Source organism: Ambystoma mexicanum, chromosome 3p, assembly GCF_040938575.1.
Source record: "Ambystoma mexicanum isolate Mex_15411 chromosome 3p, UKY_AmexF1_1, whole genome shotgun sequence".
In the NCBI taxonomy this organism is placed as follows: Eukaryota; Metazoa; Chordata; class Amphibia; order Caudata; family Ambystomatidae; genus Ambystoma; species Ambystoma mexicanum.
Genome location: NC_090925.1, coordinates 704,727,211 through 704,746,118, shown reverse-complemented (window position 1 = coordinate 704,746,118; position 18,908 = coordinate 704,727,211). Strand labels below are relative to the sequence as shown.

General features: G+C 46.9%; 1 protein-coding gene across 1 annotated transcript in view; it reads right to left on the bottom strand.

Annotated features, from left to right (window-relative positions):
• Positions 1-18,908, bottom strand: part of F12 (coagulation factor XII) — a 379,673-nt gene that overhangs the window by 117,579 nt on the left and 243,186 nt on the right. Inside the window, exon 8 of the mRNA XM_069651529.1 lies at positions 8,056-8,230. Within this exon, the coding sequence (XP_069507630.1) occupies positions 8,056-8,230 (175 nt within the window). The remainder of the gene's footprint in view (positions 1-8,055; positions 8,231-18,908) is intronic.

Here is an 18,908-nt window from a genome sequence, read left to right as displayed (position 1 = left end):
GATCTGACGCAGGCTAGGTTAAGAATTCCATCTAAGTGTGGCATATGCTAACATTCACATTTCTATCTAGATCCGATGCAGGCTAGGTTAAGAATTCCATCTAAGTGTGGCATATGCCAACATTTACATTTCTATCTGGATCCGATGCAGGCTAAGTTAAGAATTCCATCTAAGTGTGGCACATGCTAACATTCACATTTCTATGTAGGTGCGACACAGGCTAAAGTTGAGGATGACATCTAAGTGTGGCATATGCTAACATTCACATTTCTATCTAGATCCAACGCACGCTAGGTTAAGAATTCCATCTAAGTGTGGCATATGCACATTTCTATCTAGATCCGACGCAGTATAGGTTAATAATTCCATCTAAGTGTGGCACATGGTAACATTCACATTTCTATGTAGGTGTGATGCAGGCTAAAGTTGAGGATGACGTCTCAGTGTGACATATGCTAACATTCACATTTCTATCTAGATCTGACACAGGCTAGGTTAAGAATTCCATCTAAGTGTGGCATATGCACATTTCTATCTAGATCTGACGCAGGCTAGGTTAAGAAATCCATCTAAGTGTGGCACATTCTAACATTCACATTTCTATGTAGGTGCGACGCAGGCTAAAGTTGAGGATGACATCTACGTGTGGCATATGCTAACATTTAATCCCTCTTCCTGGTTGTGAATATCATTTAGTACACCAGTTGCAGTCGCTCCAAATTTTATTTCAGATTCATTAGCTGCCTTTAAAGAAAATGGTAAGTTCAATTGAGCTTGTTTAATCTCTACCAGCACATCAAGTGCCTGTGTTTGATCTGCGGGAGAGGTGAGAGAAGTGGCTTTGGGTGCTAAAGACACATCCTGTACTGGAACTGAAAGTAGCGATGATCGTTTGCCGCTGAGGTGTACGTTCTTAGAATAATCATGTGGAGCAGGCAGTTTGCTACCAGATACTTTTTTTGGAGGGTCGCGGAAACACTTCCCATTCCTCAGTGTAATTTCCATTGTTAAATCTTCAACAGAACCGTGGGAGATAGTGTGCCTACAAATTGTATGAAATTGTTTTGCTAGCAAGTCGGCACTCGAAAGCTATGTAAAACACAAGAGAAATGGTATTACACACTCAGACAATCACAACAAAAATAAATAAATGTGAGACAGAATAGGTTTCGGGGTAACCTCACCGCTCACCCCTCGCCAAACAGCCCAACAGCCACTTCTGATGGCACTTCCGATGCGCACGCGATGCGCACGCATCTTGCTGATATAGTAGATGACGTGGAGATGGGGCGGGCAGAGGGGTGTGCTTGAGGGGTGGAGCTGTGGAGGAATCAAAAACAAACACAAGTAAAAATAAAAGAAGGGAAACACTAGCAGGAATACACTACGAGCCGCGGTGAAGCAGTGGTATGGATGATTACAAGTCCAACAAGATATAGAGTCCAGCAAAGTAAAGTTATTACTTGTGAAGTTCGAGCCGTGTTGCGGCAACAGGCAAGCTTCCACTTGCAGATGGCGATATTCCAAAGGGTCCAGAACCACAAAAAAGGGTAAGAGGCAGGAGCACTCACGGAGTCTTTCCAGCCCAACAGCCACTTCCGATGCGCGTGCGTGATGCACGCACAACTCACTGATATAGTAGATGACGTGGAGATGGGGGTGGGCAGAGGGGCGTGTGTGAGGGGTGGAGTTGTCAAGATCGAGCTCTGTTGCGGCAACAGGTAAGCTTCCGCTTGCAGATGGCGATATTCCAAAGGGTCCAGAACCACAAAAAAGGGTCTGAGGCAGGAGCAATCACGCAGTCTTCCCAGCCCAACAGCCACTTCTGATGGCACTTCTGATATGCCATTCATGAATTCATTCCCACTGCCTAGCCTGTATGAAACAGATAAAATCGCACTCGATCTTCCCCTAACTGCTGAGGAGATAGAACATGCTATCATGGACTTGCAAGCAGGTAAGACCCCAGGCTCAGATGGGATCCCAATAGATCTATACAAAACTTTCAAGGCAGAACGTGTCCCGGAGTTACTGGAGGTATGGGAAGAGGCACTGACAAAAGGGTCAATGGCAAGCACCATGAGAGAAGCAATAATCACGTTTCTCCTTAAGCCACAAAAACCACCTCAAGATCCCGCATCCTACCGACCCCTATCATTAATTAATTCAGACGCAAAAGTATATGCTAAAGCAATTGCTAACCGCCTAGTAAAATACATGAAAAAATTAGTCCATCCCGACCAATCTGGATTTATTCCCACCCGATCCACCGTACTAAACCTAAGGAGGTTTTTCTCCATTGCCTCACAAATGGACCCGAAAGCCCAGACCATAGCGGTCACCCTGAGTGCCGAAAAAGCATTCGACTCAGTGTCCTGGAGGCACATGTATGCCGTCCTGAGTAAAATGGGATTTGGCCCAGTATTCACCAGGTACATCCAAGTCCTATACACCGACCCGAGGGCAGCCTTCAGGACCAACAACTCCCTATCGGCAAGCTTCTAGCTTGGAAGAGGAACTAAACAGGGATGCCCGCTATCCCCCCTCATTTTTGCACTTACTATAGAGGGTATGGCAGCTAAATTGAGACACAAACATGAATGGAGGGGAATTCGTATAAGGGGACCCCCCAATTTGTACAACTGGTGTATGCAGATGACACTATGATATACCTTAGAAACCTTGAAATTCCCATGCCACCAGTGATGCAGGAAATTCAGACTTTCACCAAGCACTCTGGGTACCGAATCAACCAAGCAAAATCCAAGATAATCCCTCTTACACCCTCCACAGTACAATCCCCAGCCACTACACATTTCAAATGGTCTCCCACCTCCGGCCGATACTTAGGAATCATACTCTCCACAGACAAACAGACCCTAATAGCAAATTACTATGACCCCTACTTGGAACATCTAGAACACAAATTTAGATTATGGGACAAACTCCCGATATCACTGCACGGGGCATTGCATTACTGAAAATGGTGGTGGTACCGAAATTGCTACACTTATTTTGTAATATCCCGATATGGTCTGGCAAACAGTTTTTTCAAAAACTACAGAGTATGGCAACTAGTTTTGTATGGAGCTGGGGAACACCACAAATCCAGGGGCCCAAGATGTGTGAGAGGTACGAAACGGGCGGTCTGGCTGCTCCAGATTGTCCACTGTATTTTCAGGCAGTCCAAGCACACTTTGCAAAGTACTGGGCGCCAACTGCAGAAACACATGCACACATACAAGCTGAAAAGATTTTGGCTGCCCCACTGAATCTAAGGCCAATGCCATTTGCCAAAGCTACACTCGACAGGGGAGAACTTGACCCGGTAGGCTCCTCAGTACGAGCCTGGTCCCGACTATTTGACAGGATATGTTGCCAGAAACCATTCTGGTCCCACACTCCGTTGTTGCACTACCCAGACCTTGAGCCCACCTTAGACACAGCCATACAGCGGAAATGGGACCCAGAGAAAAAAATGCGGGTGGGAGACCTATACCTGGATGGGAAGTTCGCAACCCTAGAAATCATTCAGGTAAAAGTAGGAACAGGATTGACAACATCACTACAATAACATAGGATGAAGGCAGCATGTAAAAAGAAGTGGCCTTCCTTCCCAGAAATCCCCCCTGCACATCCATTCCTAACCGAGATCATGTCACCGGAGGGATTTACTGGGGGTATCTCCACCCTCTACAGAGCCGCCCAGCGAAACACCCCATCTAAAAATACCATGAAAGCCAAGTGGGAAAAAGACCTGGGTATACCCGTGGAAGATGCCAAATGAGCAAGATACGGCCAGTCTACTAAATCGGCTTTGATGTGTGCAAATTTTAGACTGATTCAATTCAAGATATTAAATCACTCAAATATTACACTGAGCAAACTGGCTAAATTTGACACCACATCAAACCCAAAATGTCCCAAATGTCAGACCCCAGCGGCAGACTCCTTTCATATGTACTGGGACTTCCCTCTAATCAAGCAATTCTAGACGGAGGTGGCCGAAACCGTGAGTGGCATCATCGGCCTCCAGATCCCAGCCACCCCTCTGAAGTACTTGTTGGAGGATATAGGAAAAGTCCTGATCAAAATATGACAACTCTTTGCGATGGCAGGAATGGTTGCCAAGAGAAATATCCTTCGAGCCTAGAAATCCAAAACACCCCCCACTCGACAGGTTTGGCTGAGGGATCTCATATATGTACAGGAGATGGAGGAGACATATGTCAGAAATATAATGGCCGCCTGCCGACCTAAGGACATATGGGCCCCCTTACGGAACTATTTAAATCCAACCTCACACTTGTCAGACAATGAATCACTAAACTCTGGACCCGACTTGTTTGACAAGTCAATGTCAGAGGGTGTACTACTAGTTATGAGAATGTTGGAGTGACCCATCCATACTGATGGGTCCAGAGAAATATGTACTAGATGAATTGGTCTCCCCTCAGAACTCAAGAACAATGTATATTATGCAATATGTGCATTATATTTGTTTTGCGTATGTCAGTGTTAAATAAAGATGTTAAAACCAGGGGGGAGTGAAGGAAGGGGAAGGAAGGGTGAGGAGGGAATTGTTATACATGTTGTTAAACTAATAAAAAAGAAGTTAAAAAAAAAGACGGACCCTTATACATGAATTTTCATGCAGACCCATTATGAGTTTTAGCAGGTCACTGTGTATCCCACATCTATCCCATTTCTGGCAAAGCCATCTCTGATCCACACAACCATAGGCGGAGGATAAATCCATAGATGCAACATATGTGCAACCAGCCTTTTCTGAACATGACCACTCCTTGATAGCTTTAACCACCAGGCCATTGACGTTAGTGGAGTGGCCTTTCTGGGAAATCTGTTTGGCATACTGAAAGCCTATTAGATGAGACCGACCATGATTCCAGATGTTCTAGCAAGTGGTTAGATGTTATTCTACTGGTCCTTACATGTCAGGTGGCTGGCCTGTCCCATCCCAAAAGAACGATCTATTACATTGTTGCAGAGAAGTGGCCTTACCATTGGTTCTTACCCCTTGCTATACACCCCATGCAGTCTAAGCTGTGATTGGTTGGAGCGGATGCCCCCAGGCCTGGGACTCGATCGAGTTCTCAGCACACTGTGCAGCTCTTCAAGGTGATGTGAACATGTATGTGACTGTATTGTAACTTGTGTGTACCACCTTTGCCTATGAGAATATGTTCCTTACATCACAACACTTGTTGCAGTCTGCATCTGGCTTGCTGGGATCAGCTCCTCTTTCCCACCACGGACGAGTGTCCATTGTCTCATTTGGCTGTACCACGTGTTTGGAGACCACAAAATTGAGCTCTGCAGCTCACAATTATGAGGATTTTATTCTGTTTTTCTGCAGCTGGTGCCCTTGTTATCTGGGGATTGGAATGTGTCCTCGTATCTCTGACCTTGGCTGTGAGCCTGTCTTGCACATCTTGCTTTCTGTGCAGCCTGAGTCAGCTCGGCTCGTCTCATGTTCAGTGGCTTGAGGCCTGCTGTAGTTTTCCTAAGCCTTATAATGCGGCTTCTACATTGTCCATGTTATGCTACGTTCTCTATATGTTAGTCACACTTGGCCCTATCAGGTTCCATATATATCCCTGTAGTTCCATAGATTTAGTCGCGTTAAGCATCTGCAAGCTTGCTCTGGATCTCTTGTGCTTTGCGGTTTCTGCGTTAATGCATTTGGCTAGTGCAAAAATAATAAAAGCAATGACCGTATGTATATGTATCTGTCCTCTAGCTATAGAACTGTTCAGTCATGTTCTTCATGTATACAAGTGTGTATTTCTATGATGCAGTGCAGGACTGCAAATGTGCTTCATGTCTAACGCTGCTACGTCTTGGTGTCACTAATGATGTCAGCATCATGGCTTTTTGGTGCTTTAGTCAAGACAGTCCATAAGGGTATTTCTGCCCACGATCTCTGTTTCGGCTCCTATACCTGTGAAGATATGTACAAGATTTGGTCTGTATGGCTAGCTGAGAGGATACCTTTCAGTGTACTTGTCAATCATTGGTGCACTTGGTAGCGTTCGAAATAGGATGGGTGGCTGCAGGCATTTCTGGCCTTTTGCCTCGTCGTGAACTTCGGGGGGCAATGGGGTGGTCTCGGGACCCCGACCCTGTCTTCAGTACCCCCTTTGGTTCACCTGTCAACCACATCCTGAAATGTTAAGCTTGTAGCTCTCGGCTGCCATATCTTTGTTATTCCTCCAAGGTGTCCATAGTAGTTCACATGACCGTCAAAAGTCCATTCCATATAACTGCACACTCCTTTCGTGTTGCACCACATCCACTTTCCTTCGTAGTACTTTGCATCGAAGGGGTTGTCCTGTTTTATCACTTCAAGCGGGAACATTTTGCTGTAAGCTATTCTCTCTCTGAGCTTGTCTCTTTCCTCCACGATTTTGTCTTTTGCACCTTCTATATTCACATCCATCAGGACCTTCATTCTGAGAATCTCCTCTGCTGTGTTTCGACACTGGGTGATGCAAATCTTCACCACGCAGAGTGTCACTCCTGCCAATATTAGTGCTCCCAATATCACCTTTAGCCCATCTGATAGCCATGACGGCATCCATGACTGCATGTCATGGATGCCACATCCACCCACAACCAGGCGGGCAACTGTTGAGGCATAAAGATGGCAAGACCCTCAGCAGGTTCCAGCTGTAAACTGTCCTTAAAAAGGCAATCAGGGCGGTAGGCTGGGATCCCGCCGGGTTTGGGTCTCATTCTTTTCGCATTGGGGCGGCAACCTCAGCCTGGATGGGAGGTATGGAGGAGAAAGCCATCAAAGGAATTGAGGTCTGGAAGTCTAAATAAATACATCAGAACATCTCTCATTTAACACTTTGCCTTTCTCCCCACAGGCCACCCCTCCTTCAGGTCAGCTTAGATTGTGGGCCACTCTCGTGTGGCAAGAGCAAGCAGATGGTTGGAGGACACCCAGGAGGGCATACACTTTCAGAGAACAACTGCATCCTGGTGGGGCACGCCGGGTATGAAGTAGGGGGTCTACACAACAGGTTCTGTTAGGGGTCAGGGACCCTCTCCCAGAGTTTCTGATAATACATTTAGGATGCAATGATTTGACACAATTGGGTAGGAAGGAACTCTTGGCTGAAATGTGCAGAACACTTAGGCAGATTGCAGGGTGTTGGAGGCAGACAGAAGTCATATCTGAAATACTACCTAGATATCACTGGCAGGGAGCAAACTCAAATAAAGCGGTGGAAATATCCAGAAGGAAATTGAACAAAGCATTAAATAACTTTTGCAATACACCGGTCTCAAGTTTGTGAAACATGGGGCAATTTCTTTAAATAACAAGGATTTGTTCCACCAAGACGGGGTCCATCTTTCAATAGCAGGCAATAGAGATATTCACGAGAAACATTTTTTGGACATTAGCAGAAAGAGGATGTATATAAGGTACGTTTGGGGCGACCTGAGTGGCCGTGTACCCTCTCAGGAGTGGCGGCATGGATCCGCCTCGAGTTGTCCCTATGATGGAGCAGGGCCCCGGCTCACCTGATCCCATGATGCCCAAAAGCATTTCTTACATTATTATTGTTATTTGCTTTTTATTATAACGATTATGTTTGCTACAATAAAGCTTACAGCCTAGGTTTTCCCACCTTTTCCTGTTTCTGGGGGTGTTATTACAAATTCATGCTGCGTATGGATTAGGGGTTTCTTTTATTACATACACCTACCTTGTCTCCGGAAGGATAGCTCAGAGGCAACGTGCTCGCCTTAGAAGTAAGACCATGCGGAACAGCACAGGTTCGATCCCTGGGTCCACGCTTAGAAACCTCGGGGTATTAAGCGTGTTATAAATAACCAATTACAATTACCTGCTGGATGTACTTCCTTGCACTATGCCACCTCCAGGCGAATTAATCAGCGTCCTTTGTCCTTCCCATCGGCAGTATGGCGGAACATCCAACGCCATATGATCTTCTTACCTGTGGTCTGCAAAAGAAGTGTGTTCCCTGTGGATAGAAGTGTGTTCCCTGTGGATATTCTCACCTGCAATAAGGGTGGCCTCCCAGTCCGGAACTGAGTGCCTGGTCCAGGCTGGTAATGGAGAGCTCGTGGAACATAATGTCCGAGTTCCATGGCAAGCATTCCAAGCCCGAGATGGTCGTCTGCGCCCTGCCTCTGTAGGAGGAGCCGTCCCCGGAGTAGCAGGCCTCGCTGGGATCTGTGGAGTAAGGTTCTGTTCAGTCAGGCTGTAGCACTGTACTTTAGGCTGGCTCTTCCTCACCTCTCCTCGTTCTGAACTCATTGTCCTCACTCTTTCTCTGCCCCTTTTACCCCCTCACTATCCCCTTCTATCTCCTCCTCTGTCTGCCCCTATCCCTTCATATTCTCTCTTTCCATCACTGCTGCTCTAAGTGGAGCTTCCGGCCTCGTGCAGCGCAGTGTGGCCCCTTCCTCACCCTTGTAAAGCATTCCTCCATATCTTGTCATGGGCATGAAATAAAGATGGGTATGCGTGACATGTGCGTTTGACTTGACCCACTACAGACAGGCGTGTGGGATTCTGTGTGTGATGCAAATGGATTATTGTGCTGCAATTGGCGCAGAATGCTTCTCGCTGCTAACCTCCAATGCTATCCCTTGCCCAGCTGTTCTCCATCTAGAGACACCGGGCCTCATTACAAGTCCGGCGGTAGCTGTACTGGTAAAACCAGCAGGCTGTCGCCAGACTTGTGGATTTTTCCAGCGCCTGGCTTCACGGAAACACTGGGGGATTACAACCCCGGTGTTCATGGAAGTCAGGCACCGGAAAATCGTTAATCCCCATTCCCATTTGAGTCGCATAGGACTCAATGGGAATGAGGATGACGGAGGCACCGGGCACACTCGTAATGAGGCCTACTGTCATCAATCCCTATGGCCTCATTACGACTTTGGAGGTAGCCATGGCGCTATTAGCCTAGTGGGAACCTGGGCCCGGACCTTCCCCATTCCTATTTGAGCTCCCATATGGCTCAAATGGGAATGGGAGCAGGAGCTAACAACGGGCCAATTCCGACCGGCCCGTTGTTAGCTCCCTGGTCCCCTCGCGGGACCCGGTAAGGACGCCTGGTTTTTACCAGGCGTCCTTACCGGGTCCCGCGAGGGGACCTCGGAATTTTGTGGAATGGGTTTAACGGGTCCGCCTCCATTAGCGGAGCCCGTTAACCCATTCCGCATAAGTCGTAATGAGGCCCTTATGTATTTATTTATTTAACCACTTCAGGCATCTTCAAGGAGCGTGACAAATGCTACATCAAGATGGCGCAACGAAGATGGGTCCATAAGACACTGTATTCAGCCTCGCCACCTTAGACTGGCTTTCTTAGTGGCAGGGCCAGAGTGAACGTGCAAAGCAACAGTGGCTCGACTTAAGTGATAGTGTCATACGTCATTGCTTTTTTCAATCATTGAAGTAACTATCATTGGCACCTTAGAGAACAGCAATGAACTACATGCAGTCCCTAAAATGGGCCTGCAAAGGTGCTTCTGTCGAGAGCTCTGGGGAGCCAGTTTAAAATGAATATTTGCAACTGCTCAGCAAATGTTACTAAGAAACAGGAATAGATTGATGACTGGAAACCTAACATTGTTCAGCTCAGGCTATATCTTTTCTGAAAGGAAACACAGGACCACATAGTATCATTGGCCTAAACAGCAAACTATTTAATATTATATAGGTGTGTGTGCATATGTGCAGGTGCTGAGGAGGGTCAGCATGTGTGTGCATGCTTACCACAGGTTTTAGAATGTGTGTATGTGTTTGTGGCTGTGCGCGTATTTGCGCGCTGTCATGGCGGAAGGATCAGCAGATAATTCTAAAATAATTCTAAGTGAACTTCCTCCTTTATTTTCGTCACAAAGTGGACTAGGTTTGACTGAACACTAGGTGATGGGGTTAGAGACTGCACAAAAAAGCACTGGTGCATCTACCCTGGTCCTACATGTCCTTTGGGACCTTGTCCATGAGTCCTTCCCATTTTTCCGCCATTCAGAACCACGTCATGTGTTTGGTCCAAAAAATTACTCACAGTCTCTGGGATTTTACAGTGCCCAAACACTTTTTTCTGGGGTCAATGTCTTTTTTTGTCTGCTCCCGAAATCATGAGTTTTAAGCACTGCTCTTCCTGGAATCCCCCACCCAGAAATATGAGGTCTTCTGAGGGAGGTGAGGCGTCGAGCACAGCACAGGGAGTTGGACTCCGCGGTACTCTCAGCTTTCCCCTCCAGTTTACTCTTGGTGGACTACTCTCTCAGCTTGGGCTCGGCGTTCTCTCCTCAGGTTTCTCATCTCTAACCCTCAATCTGGCGCCTTAGTAATCATTTCAGGCGCACCTTCCTGTCACATCCTAAGGATGCCATTGTTTCTCTCTGGCTTCCAGAACTTGCTCGCTCCCCTCTCCTCCTCCTAGATCTCTGAACGTTTCTCTATTTGCCTTTACCCTTATGCGTCACCTTCTCCCCCCCCCTCCTTCCCTTCTCTCCCCTGCCTCGCCTCATGGATGTCGATCTTTCTTTCCTTCCTCCATGTTCCTCATTTGCTGCCCTTCCTTTCTCAAAAGCTGTCTTCTCCTCCTCTGCCTTTCCCTTTCCTCCCAAGATAGGTTGCTCCCTCCCTTTCGATCTTTTTCCTCCCTTTAGTTGTTTCAGCTTCTCTGCTTTTTCCCTGCTGTACTTCACCTCCTCCTTTCTTCTACTTTGATAAGTCTCCCTTCCCTAATGCTTCACCTCATCCTCTTTCTCTCTACTCTTTCGCGCTCTGTACTTCACTCTCTCCTTCCACCCCCCTTCTCATCTCCTCTGCCCGCTCTCTCTTCCATGCTCTGCTCCAACCTCTCGCCTCACCCTCTCTTCTCTCCACCTGCTCGCCTCTTGCGTGATCTAGAACAGTCTCCGAACCCCAGTACCTCTCCTCTGCAAGTCCTGCTTCATGTTCGTATAACTGGGATCATAAGACGGAGGCTCGTGTGGCAGCTGTTTTATTACTTGGTAACTGGCTTCCCGACTGTCAGAATGAGTGCCAACTAAACCTTTTCCAGGTGAATCTATTCTGGCCACACCATTCACAAAGTTTGACACTGTCTCATGTCGAATTCCATTAATTGCATGTTTCACCTGCAGAGCCCACGACTACGGGCGTTTGCGTGAGTTTCTTCCAGTCCCAAAGAGGTTCCCTTACTATCTAAAATATACTCAATGTTGGGCCTAAGACATGTTGAACATGGTATGCCCCAGCTCACTATATTCAACACAATACGAACTGGGCAAAATACTTAATTACAAATTTGCGCAGCACATAGGGTGGCCAACTGACACTTGCCCACAAGGCGGTGATGACGTCACAACGTCATTCACGTTTGACCCGCCCCTTTTAAATTTAATTTGTTTAATGGCTCTTAACACCTGGCTTAATTGAAATGCAAATGGTTTGTCCTTGGGAGGTGATGGTGACGAACATTAGCATTTCAATTAAGCCAGATGTCGAGCGTTACAGCTCGACCTGCAGGCTCAAAAGGAGCTACGGCTGCAGAGCCGCCTGGGGAAAGAAAGCAGCAGGCGGTAGCGCCATGCTGTGTCCATGGCCACTTCAGTTTGCATAGTGGCTGTGCTGGAGGCAGGTTGTCCTGACGAAAGTCGGGAGAACCTGCGTCCTGCACAGCCACTCTGCAAACGGCGGGACGGAGTCCCTAATTGCGAGACAATCCCGCGAATTCCGGGACAGTTGGCCACCCTAGCAGCACACCATACACACATTCAGAAGTGAAGTGGTCAGATGTCCAAATGGGCCATTAGGTGACCGCGCTGAGAGAGGATACGAGTGCTGTACAGGAAGCGGTGGGTTTCGCCGTTACGAGCAGACGGCGACGAAAAAGAAGCGTTTCGCAGCCATATTTGAGTGGGCACAGAGGGTCATCCCAGGTATTGAATCTATACTAACCTGTGCTGTGACGGGTGGACTAACTGGCAGTTTTGGAGCTGGTCAAGCATGTGAAATTATGAGTCATGGATCAAGATAAATAACTATTTGAAAAACAATTAATACGTGCTAAGAAGTGATGTTTTTGGGCTCAGCAAGAAGCGACTGTGAGTATACCACACTTACAGTAAGAAGACCGTCCTGAAGAAAGTGGGTACATTTGCGTTAGAAATGCCACATCATTTCATATCATAAGTGATTATTTACCACTGAAACCGGTCGACGACTCAGCTGCAGTGACAGCACTTTGTTAATTGCTACTAACTACAGTTTACTTGGATCTCTGGGAGACAAATGAATCATTCTCTCAGATGTTGATTAAGTTGGTCTTCACAATTTGTAACATTGTGTGTTTTTAAGGCTTGGGAACCCAGACTATCGGCCAATAAAGTTAGATATTTTGCCAAAGATTTTGTTCTGGGACCCACACATTTTTTTTATTTTTTATTATCAGATGTGGGCCAGAGGCAGGTATGAAGTGAGGTGACTATGTGCACAAGACGATAAGGTAACACGTTGCCTCCCGCGGTCACACTATCAGAGGATTCTTTCTCATTCCACTTTTGGACAGGCAGCACAGCAGCACTCCCTAGGGATATTTAGAACTGAGGCAGGGGAAGATCGCACCTCTCCCTGTCTCCTTTTTCTTCTCCTTAACTATAGGATATCTGACCTCAAGGTGGGGTGAGCAGTATCACTTCACTTCTGAATGTGTGTATGGTGTGTCCCTTACTGTCTATTACATTAGATTTTACTAGCCATGCTTGGTATCTCAGGGATTCATGGCCACCATAACAAACAAGGCTAGGGGTGGGTGAAGGCCCTGGGGATCTCCCATATAACAACCACGGGACCCGCATATGGGCAGATGGCAGACCCCAGCTCTCAGAGTACCCAAAAGCCTATCCCTGAGCCATCCTCTCTTGTGTGACCTTGTCACAGTGTGCTCATATAGGTGTGCAGGGGCATGTGGCGGAATGTGTGGATTTGTGCATGCGTGGTGTTTGAGCACTCAGGAAGATGCACGCATGTGCACGTGGTATGTGCAAAGAGGTGTGTGTTTGTGTGCATGTTTGTGTGTGTGTGTACACATGTTCACACACCTCTGTGCACTCCCTCTCCATATCCCTATTCTTCACTCTCCCTCTAAAGGGCACCTCAGCCACTCCTCTCCCTCACGCACTGCACACTCTCACATCATCTATCCTAACCCCCTCCAATGTTTTCTCCCTTTTCATCTCCAGTGACTGCACTCAGAACCCCTGGAATGACCAGCCCCTCTGCAGTAAAACATCCTCCATCACTGAGCACTTTGGGTCCCGTCACCCAAATCCATTGGTGATGGGCAGCTCTGAATTGTGGATGGCCCCCCCAAGACACTGACTCTCCGGCTGCACTTCACACTGATTTTGCCATCTGCTATCCCTTCCCCTAAGTCACTAATAAAGGGAGTGGTATTGGCCTAATGATTTGCAACAGCACCCCGTATGCCCTGACATTACTCCTTACTCATTTGAATACTTCCCTGTCCACCTTCTGGCTCCCACCTGTCTTCCTATACTCCTTATATCCCGCCCAGCCAGCACTCTCAACCTCTTCTTCACTAATCTTGATCTGCGGATTTACACACTCCCTACCAAGGTCCCTGCTGTGTCATTCTCTCCAAAATGACACAGGCCCACCAGCTACTCCCAGATCATCCTGATCAGAACCACACACCACACTGAACAACATCCACAAATTCCCTACCCAGACCAACAATAACATCTTAGATCTTATATTTCTTTCCTCCACTCTTGATTGCTCTGAATCAACCCTTTGCCCTCTGACCACTCTCTCACCCACTTCACAATTCTCGTCCCCTCACACCCAATCCAGGCTCATCTATCATCAAAAGAAAATGCACACCTGACTCAGTGGTTCCCTGCCTCAGTCAAGTCAAAGTCTCCCTCCAAGCTCCCTCTCCTCCACTTGCCCACTTTATTGAGCTTGCCTTTTTGGAATTCAACACAGTTCTGGACACCCCATTAAACAGCCACTATTGGGCCTGCTCCTTCAATCTCTCCCAACCATGCCTCCAACCTTGGATAGCTCCTACCATCCAAATGCTAAAGTCAACTGTGCGCCTCTACCTATGGTGCTAACGCTAAGATTACTCCTCCACTGTCATCATAGCTTACAAAGACTCCTTTCTTTCTGTGCTGAACCAGGAATGAGACGTGGACACAGAGGACTCATAGTGATTGCTATAAACTTTTATTCTTTATTATTTATTTGCATTTGGTTAAATACAAACCTTTGCAAAGACAAAACACTAAAAACATTGTTTAAACTTGATTACATTACAACTCAATTCAGTTCAAATCATATTAAATCATTAAAACACACAAATCATCAGATGCTACATTACATTACATATGCAAAATATTTAAACTTTTCATTTCATTTCACGCAATACAAGTTCCAACATTTTTTAAATTTATATATCCAATGATAACTCAAAATTATTCAAAATTGAAGGGATTGGAAGATGCCTCACTGTCCCTGCTCTAGGAGATATTTCCCCACTTCAACCAAAAATGAAGGGTCTGTCCTGCATCAAGATGTCCAAAGCAAAATTCCTGTGTTCGAAACTCTAACCGAGCCCTCACATTCTAAAAGTAACTCTAAGGGGTGAATGGTATTGGTTTGGCCTTGAAAGTGCACAAATGTTCAAAGTTCCAAAAGAGAAGGATAACTCCAACAAAAAGGTTCCAAATGGATAGTATTCACAGTTCCCCAGATTTCTCTCACAACAAACAGTATTTCAACAACAATAAGCAAGTTCTTTATAGGCTAAGAGAACAACTCCCTCTATTGGTATTTGCAATTTACTTTGCAGACTTTACTTTGCCTGGTATACTCTACTGCCAGAACTTTCTTAGACAGTTCACCACATTCACAATCCAAGGGCATGGTTCTTAGTATTCTCTTTACACACTTGGCTTTGCCTTGTATACTCTCCTCCCAGGGCTTTCTCAGATAACACAACTTTCTCTCAGTATGGATGCGAGTCGCAGACTTGCACGGTTTCACAGGCCACAACCTTTTTCCCATGCAGGTCGGACACCCCTCTTGCAACAGTCTCTCTCTTCCAGGGCTTCTCGCCCTTCCCAAGCAGCCTTGTAGCTCTTTCCCCGGTGTGTGGCAATACCTCTGGTGCGCCCCGGTGTTCCACCTTCCCCACCTGGGTGCAATGGTCGTGTTTGGCTGCTTCGCTCTTCCTCGTGCTATACCATGAATGCAGCAGTTCGCCGGTCGATCGAGAGAAGGCTCAGCCTGTTCACTGCTCTCTGTCTGGTCACTGAGGTTGAAGGGCAGCCTCTTGCGGTCATGCCTGCCATGGCAGAGCAGCAGCTCTTCCATTCCTTCCTTTCGAGAATGATGGCAACCCCTTAGGGGCAACCCCTTAGCGCTGTGTAGCGGTTTGCCTCCTCCTCTCCCTTCATCAGACTTCGCCAACCACCAGCTTCTCCTTGAGCATCTTCTGACGCGAGCTGCTTGCTTGTGTCCAGTATCTCGCTTTCCTGCATCAGCTGTGGGGAATTTAAATATCCTGGCATTACGTGTCTCCTTTGTAGTGTGGACCTCCGTGGTGTAGTGATCTTCATAGCTTCATTCTTCCTTCTCCCAGTATTTCCAAAGGATTCATATACATGGGGTTGATATTTCGTTTTTGTCATTCCATTTCAGGATATTGAAGAATGCCATCAGCAATTTTTGTAGGTTGTTGGAGTGGGCTACCACAATATGACATCAAGGCATGAGGAATGGAGGGGGTATCCCTAAAAGGAAAAGGGGATACCATGTCTCATCTGTTGACGACCAGGGGCGTTGCTAGGGGGGGCTAAGGGGGCTATAGCCCCTGATCTTTTGGTTGTAGCCCCGGATAGAATCTCAGGAGCTACAGCCAAAAGCCTAGCTAGCCCCCAGTCCCAACAGTTCCGACATCAGCTTAGCCCCGGGTCTTTTCCTGACCTAGCAACTCCCCTGATGACGACTGTTTCCCCCCGACTGTTGCCTCCCCCATGTGGCCCTCCCTCGCACAGCAGCCCCCGGGGTCAGGATCAGGTAGCGGCTGCCATCCCTTAGCCACATGGAAAGAGGCTATCTCAGGGAAAGGAGTGATGGCATCATCAATTTCATCACATTAGCCTCACTACCCTTACTACTACTCTGCTAAATCGTCATGCTACACAAAAGTCATGTCCACTCTCTGCTCACACACTCACAAACCTTCCATGTGCTTCCAAGGAGGCTCCCCCAACCCAATAACCACACAGGGTCCTCCTTTCATACTGTTGATGACCTTGCCTCCTTTGTCTCCTCTGAAATCACTAAAATACGGATCATTGTGTACACCCTCCTATCACCGAGCCTCCCCTCCTTCTAAAACACCCCTTCCTCACTATCTCACTTCTCTCCAGCTCTTCTACCAAACTGTTACACATCCTCTCCTCTGGCAAACCATCCTGCGCTCCCTTAGATCCCTTTACATCACAAAATGTCAAGGAACTGTCTCCTGTCACTGCACACCTTTCCTTCCTCTTGAACCTCCCTCTATCTCTCAACTGGTATCTTCCCAGCATGATAGAAAACAGCCACTATCGTATCCATACTAAACAAAAAGCACTGCTGTTCCCAAGAAGCCTCATTCAACAGGCATGTCTCTCTCTGACCATGTCGCGCCTTGAAAGACTTGTGTATAGGCGCTTTATAAATGCCATATCATATCATATCATACCACACAACTCAAAAATCCTTCAGCTCCTTAACTGTGTAGTCTAATTCCTGTAGGTACACTTACACGCTGACCCACTCCAATCTGGTTTCCAACCCAAACATTTCAAAGACCATTATCTCACATATCTCTAACTTCAAAACCACTGCTCCCTATGCTCACCTCTCCTCCATCTTCATCTTATTTAACCTCTCAGCAACCTTTGACACCGTGGGCCATCCCTTGCTCCTCCCCATGCTTTCCTGACTGGGCTTCAGGGACACCTGTGAACGCCTGAGAGGCCTCCTGTGCCTCTCACTGTTCATTCCCCATCCCATGAAACTTCAACACTTCCTCCCTCACCCCCTCTGGGCATTGTGCAGGAATGTGAGTTAGTGAGTGTGGTAATCGAGCCCCCGCATAACCACAAAAGGTGTATGACATGTCCCTCCCACTTGGTTGACACGGATACCTGGGATGAACTATAGCAGGGCACCACCAGGCAGGATAAGGTTTTGGATGGGTTGGGGGAGGAGCATTGGAAATAAGATTAGCATGAGGTTATGGATGGTTATGGCGCTTTCTTGGCAAACAAGAAAATATAACTGTAGTACTGTCATTCAAATACAAAGGGTCTAATTATGGGTGTGCAGTATTTTGGTGGTAAAACTGCTTAATTACCACCAAAATTATTACAGTTAGTGCCACTCGCTCCTGTGGATTTACCACAGGATTATGAGCGCTAGGACTACAGTGGATTTTGGCCGAATTACCACAACCAATAATTCTACCAAAATCGCAATGGAGTCTTACCACTCATACTCCTGTGGTACCACGAGCAGCAATTCTGCTGCTGCAATTCCTGCAATTTTAGGCCTTACAGTGGAGGATGTGCCTCGAGCATGTTGCTGGATATAAATCCTCCAGTTTAAGATCAAACTCGGAATTCGGACATGCAGTAAAAATTGCAGTGTTTCCGTTACTGCCCAAAAAAAGGTGCTAACAGAATTACCGCCACTTTTTTACTGCACCACTGAACTTGTAGCCACACATACACATTGAGCACAGAATTCCTATTCAATGGGGTAACATGTGCTACTCACAATATGAAAGGCAAGTTGTAGAGAGTGTGGCAAGAGCGGCCAGTAAAGTCCAGCAGCCAGCATTGGCACAAACCAGCAGAGACCAGTGGGAAAGCGTTAGCGCACACGTAGTTGCATAAGCGAAAGTTCAGCTGCATAGTGTATGAAACACATATGCCTTCAGCAAGTGCCTTTGTGCGTAGCAAGCAGTGCTTTAAGTAGCGCCATAAATCAAGCCAGGGCCCTTAGGGCGTGTGGCCTGCAAGGGGGCGTGACCCAATGGGCGGCGGGTGACCCCCGCCAGGCATCTCTTAGCTAAAGGGGTGCCTGGTGGGGATCGGCACCACACCTTTGCTTCTTTAAAGGTGGCGCCAACCCCCTTTAACTAAGAGATGCAGCGATCACCCACTGGTGATGGTAACAATGTAAATACTGCCCAACATACTCACCACCGGGTATAGTTCATTCATTCTTTCAATACAACTTGTAAGGACACCAAACCCATGGACCACATCTGCCTTCTGTAAAGTTTCCTATGTATTTCTGTTCAACATGACATCCTAACTTTTAATGAGCACAAAATACAAATACATGTCTGTGCTCACGCACACATCTGAACACATGCACGCCACACACCAATGCACATGCACCTCTGCATGTACACAGGCCCACATGCATGCATCTGCATGCTAGCACAACTCTGCATGCACATACACATCCATGTGGCAGACACCTGTGCAAACACCCAAACAACTGTGCACATCCAACTTGTTCACACACTTTTCTCTCTCTCATTAGTGAAGTGATACAATGTGGGCATGTTTTTGCTGTCAGGCAGGATGTAGCTTCGGGCTTCCAGTCAGCAATCTGTTTGTGTAATGTTCTGACATTCTGCAACATTTACTAAGTGAGGCCAGTGATATTTCTAAAATGGCTCCCTACGGGAATCAATATGAGGTTTTATTTTGGGGGCTAATGTACATATCGAAATGTCATCTATTAATCAGACCTTACACTACAGTCACTGTAACAATCTCTCTGC